This window comes from Postia placenta (genome assembly GCF_002117355.1).
Source record: "Postia placenta MAD-698-R-SB12 unplaced genomic scaffold POSPLAscaffold_28, whole genome shotgun sequence".
NCBI classification, from domain to species: Eukaryota; Fungi; Basidiomycota; class Agaricomycetes; order Polyporales; family Adustoporiaceae; genus Rhodonia; species Rhodonia placenta.
Genome location: NW_020169859.1, coordinates 15009 through 19744, shown reverse-complemented (window position 1 = coordinate 19744; position 4736 = coordinate 15009). Strand labels below are relative to the sequence as shown.

At 27.5% G+C, this 4736-nt stretch overlaps 3 protein-coding genes, 1 non-coding gene and 2 pseudogenes across 6 annotated transcripts; 3 read left to right on the top strand and 3 right to left on the bottom strand.

The window, feature by feature from the left end:
- Positions 1-940: 940 nt before the first annotated feature.
- POSPLADRAFT_1050901 (hypothetical protein) lies at positions 941-3032 on the bottom strand (the record flags this gene model as incomplete). Its single annotated transcript, XM_024480095.1, has 3 exons — positions 941-978; positions 2219-2876; positions 2994-3032. 3 exons carry the CDS (start codon positions 3030-3032, stop codon positions 941-943), a joined length of 735 nt encoding a protein of 244 aa, XP_024332927.1.
- POSPLADRAFT_t169 lies at positions 1405-1478 on the bottom strand (annotated as a pseudogene). Its single transcript has one exon. The product of its transcript is annotated as a tRNA-OTHER (tRNA).
- Positions 1601-1673, top strand: POSPLADRAFT_t170. Its single transcript has one exon. It is a non-coding gene; the product is annotated as a tRNA-Asp (tRNA).
- POSPLADRAFT_1160906 (hypothetical protein) lies at positions 3032-3253 on the bottom strand (the record flags this gene model as incomplete). Its single annotated transcript, XM_024487616.1, has 1 exon — positions 3032-3253. The coding sequence occupies one exon, from the start codon at positions 3251-3253 to the stop codon at positions 3032-3034; it is 222 nt and encodes a 73-aa protein (XP_024332926.1).
- A 149-nt stretch (positions 3254-3402) lies between these two features.
- POSPLADRAFT_t171 lies at positions 3403-3473 on the top strand (annotated as a pseudogene). Its single transcript has one exon. The product of its transcript is annotated as a tRNA-OTHER (tRNA).
- A 405-nt stretch (positions 3474-3878) lies between these two features.
- Positions 3879-4652, top strand: POSPLADRAFT_1160908 (hypothetical protein; the record flags this gene model as incomplete). The annotated part of the gene is made up of 1 exon (XM_024487617.1): positions 3879-4652. One exon carries the CDS (start codon positions 3879-3881, stop codon positions 4650-4652), a length of 774 nt encoding a protein of 257 aa, XP_024332925.1.
- Between the last annotated feature and the right edge of the window lie 84 nt (positions 4653-4736).

Genomic DNA, 4736 nt, shown 5'->3' with positions numbered 1-4736 from the left:
CCTTTGGGACCGGTAATAATTGAAGATTTTTAAAAAAATCTATTTTATGGTGATTAATATTTAATAAATTATTAGTACTGATCGGGCTTCTTCTCCCGACCGGGGGGGTATATATATATATTATATATTAATTTTTATTATCAAATGGATCATTTTTATCTAGTAATTCTTGAACTCCTTGAGTAATTTCTTTACCATTTTTTTTTTTGTTCAAAATAATCCATTACTCTTAATCCTTCTTTATAAGATAAACCTGTACTTGTTTCAAATTCTGTTATTTCAACATCATTTAATTCTTTAAATCTATTGTAAATTGGAGAAACAGGCTGTACCACATCTGTAATACCCAAAGAAACTAAAAACATATTCATTGCATTGTCTAAACCTGTCTGACGGATAGCATTTTGTAATTTAGGAATGAAATAGGGTGCTTTACCATTTTCCACAAGACGATCATCTAGTTCATGACATAAAGCATAAGTCATACCAGTACCAATAGTGATTTTACCCACAGTTCTTACACCAGCTACACTACCTTTTAACAAAGTTACGAATATATCTACTGGTGAATTTCTAACTATAAATTTACCAGTTAATAGATAATGAAACCATTGTTTTACAGCAAAATAAGCAATAATATATTTATATATAATATATAAAAATGATACCATATAATTTATATAATATATTATTGGATTAAATTGTTTACTTAAACCTATTATAATAATAAAAATACTTAAAGGACCTATTATTCTTAATATTTTTATATATATATTTTCTCTCTCTAATTTTATTAGATGATCTGGTAAGATTGGTAAATCCCAACCTGATTTAATACCAAACCAAATTCTTTGAGATAATGTTTTATTTTTTTCGTTCATTTTAATTTTTTTTGTTTTTATAAATTTAGAAGAGAAATATTTAAATATATCACTATAAATTAGTTATTATAAAGTAAATAAGATATAAAGTAGTGCTCTTAACTACTTCATAAATGAAGGGGGAAATCAAGATAAAATTAAAATATATGTCTATTTTCTTGTGTATTTATTTAATTTAAGAACTAGTCAAATAAATCACAGCTGCACTAAATATAAAATTAGGTTAAGAAATGTAAATAAATAAAGAAATAATATTTTAAAAAAGGGAAGAATATGGTTAAATAAAAAGACGTTCTATGGCGCAACCTGATATTATAGACACAAATTTAAAAATTCAAAATTCGATTATCCTATCATAGAGGTAAGGAAAAACTGAGCATGGGCCGTAATATACCCCCCCGCCCGATCCCTGTCAATAAACTGTTTTTTTATAAACAAAAGGAGTAAAGGAAGAGGGGAGGGGAAGGGAAACAATTTACTACTTTAAGCGTAAGTCAAGGCTGTCTCAGTCAGCTTTAAATAACAAGAGCGAGGTGATTCGAACACCTACCAGTGATTTTGGAGATCGCCATACTAACCAATTAATACTACGCCCTTTAAATTAAAAATAAAAATAATTTAATAAATATTATATAATATATAATATAAATAGTATATACTATATATATTATTTAAAAGAGTTATTAAATTTTAAATTTTTTATAACTCTTTTAAATTTAGGGCCCTTAGCTTAATTGGTAGAGTACCTAGTTGTCGATTAGGGTGGTCCCAGTTCGAATCTGGAAGGGCTCGTAAAAATAATATTTATTTATTAATTAAAAATATATAATAATAATATATTTATTACAGTTAGTATCATTATAAAAATTATAAATATAAATAAAGATTAAATAATTATCCCTCCGCTCCTCCGCTCTTCCTTTTTTAAATTAACCCAAAGGAGAGCTAGCGAAGAGTAATATATAAGGAGGTATAAAGGTAAATTATAACAAACTTACTAATTATCTTTACCGCCAAAGCTACCCTTTCCCTTTCCCCTTATTCCTTTTGTTTTTTCTGTGTTTTTAATTAAAAAAACAATAAAAAGGACAGGCTGCCTCGCGGCCTCGGTTTGGTCAGGCCACCTGTATCTAACTATACTTTTATCTAGTGGTGTGGTTAAAATAAAAAATTAATTATGAGTATAATAATAAGAATGCAATCATTAAAGAGAACAATCTGATTAATTTTTATTATTTAAAATAATAATGCAACATTAAAAAGGAATAAAATTTATAATTATAATTTACTTTTTCTTTTTTAAGATTAAGAGCGTTTAATTGTAATAACATATCTACCTCTAAATGGTTTTTTAATATCTTTTTGTTCTCTTCTAAATAAAGTACTAAGGTGAGTATTTAAGCCTTTAACCGCATCTCGTATTGAATCGTATATTACTGTTTGATTTGTTTTTAAATCCAATACTTCTACTTCTATTCCAGGTCGAGGTTTGTTAGTTCGATTAAGAGCAATATATCTTAGGTTTGCTTTAGTCTCTTCTGAGTGAGTTTTACCAAAAAATGAACCATTTTCACCTTTACGGTTGTCGCTCATTGCTTTTCTTACTTCTTCTGAATGTTTTCGTCCTAAAGCTTTCTGTCTGATTAGTTCTATACTTTCAGTTGAGTGTTTAAAACCTTTAGACGGCCTTCGGCCGGCTGTTTTCAATATATTATATTCTGGTTTAAGTTCATCTAACCAATATTGTTCTCTAGATAAAGTATCTTCATTTTCAGTAAAATCTAAGATAACTAATGCAAAATTTCCTAATCCATATTTAAGAATAGCTCTAACAATTACTAAATTTGCTCTATCTTTATAGTACCAATCTTGAAAATAGTCGTTTAATCTATTATTTAGTTCAACACCGCTTCCAATGTAGTATTTACCATTCAACAAGTTAATCCAACAATAAACACCCGATTTACCTTTAGTATCTTTAAAAATATCCAAACGCTGTGAGATTGGATTTAAGTAAGTTTTTTTAGCATAAGTAGAAAAGATGGGTAATTTTAGAGAAAAAGAGTTATTACAAATAGTTGTAAAGTTTAATTTATAAATTTTATTTATAACTTTTAAAATGGGGGTATGTAAAAATTTTAATATTGTCATTATGAATATAATAATAAGAAACAAATCATCAATGAAAATAATCCAGTAGCTTCTGCTAAAGCAAATCCTAAAATAGCATAACTGAATAATTGTCCTTTTATTTGAGGGTTTCTAGCAGTTGAAGCGATAAGTGCAGAAAAGATTAAACCTATTCCTGCTCCTGCTCCGATTAAACCAGAGCAAGCTAATCCAGCTCCTAAATATTTAGCTGCGGCTAACATTTTAATACAATAAATATTAAATTTCAGATAGTGTCTAACATATGAAATAATTATTTAAATAAAATAAATTAAACATACTCTTTTAATAAAATATTTTATATTTTTATATATTATAAAAGAGTTACATACCTGTATGTTAAAATATAAGAGGTCTTTTAGTATAAAGGTCGTACGGCTACCTTTCAAGTAGCAAGTATCAGTTCAATTCTGATAAAGATCAATTAATTAAATATTTAAGGAATAGTTTACATAGGTAAGTTAAAACGATTGCTAATTGTTCGGGTAACACCCTTAGGGGTTCGACTCCCCTCTATTCCGCCACTACAGTTTTTACTTTAATATAATATTATTATAATTTATAAGGATATATTAAATAATAATATTTTTTAGTAAAACTAAAAAACTAAAATTATAAATAAAATATAATCTATTACCGTCCGCAGGCCGCTTACCCTGGTAATTATCCAGATACAGCAACCTGTTTCCTTTTTTAGAATAAAAAAAGGACAGGGAATGCGGGTCGCGCCATGCCCCTGGCGGGAGGGTACCGGAGGGAAATATTCTAATTAAATATTGTAATCTAAATAAGCAAAAAAAAGTATCTATAAAAAATAAAAAAATAACAATGTTCGGAAATCAACAATATAATATAATAAATTCACCCTTAGAACAATTCGAAGTAACAAGTTTACTAGGATTAAACGCACCTATTTTAGGATATTTAAATATAAGTTTAACTAATCTAGCCTTATATTCATTATTAGTATTATTTATAATAGTATCATTACACTATATGGCTAATAATGACACTAAATTAGTACCTTCAAAATGGTCTATAGCACTAGAAAGTGTATTTGCAAGTATAAACTCAATGGTAAGAGAACAATTAGGTAAAGAACTATACTTACCATTTATATACTCATTATTCTTTTTCATATTAATTGCTAACTTAACAGGTAATATACCATATTCTTTCACAATAACTACATCAATAATGGTGTCAATTGGTTTATCTTTCACTATACTAATTGCAGTAACAATTCTAGGTTTATCTATTCATAAATTACACTTCTTCTCATATTTTGTACCTTCTGGTACACCTCTAGCATTAGTACCTCTATTAGTTTTAATCGAATTAGTTTCATACCTAGCAAGAGCTTTCTCTTTAGGAATAAGACTTTTCGCAAACATGGTAGCTGGACACACATTAATGAAAATATTAGCAACTTTCTTATATCAAATGTTTAGCGGTAGCTTAATTGTAGCAGTTTTAACTTTAATTCCATTTACTCTATTTTTAGCTATAATGGGACTAGAATTAGCAGTATCTTTTATACAAGCTTATGTATTTGTAATACTAACATGCTCATATATTAAAGACGCTATTGAATTACACTAATATTCTAAAGGCCTTAGGCTGCTTAAGCCTAATCCTAAATAAAGTTAATTAAAAATTATCATAAATTACTAATAACCCCCCCCC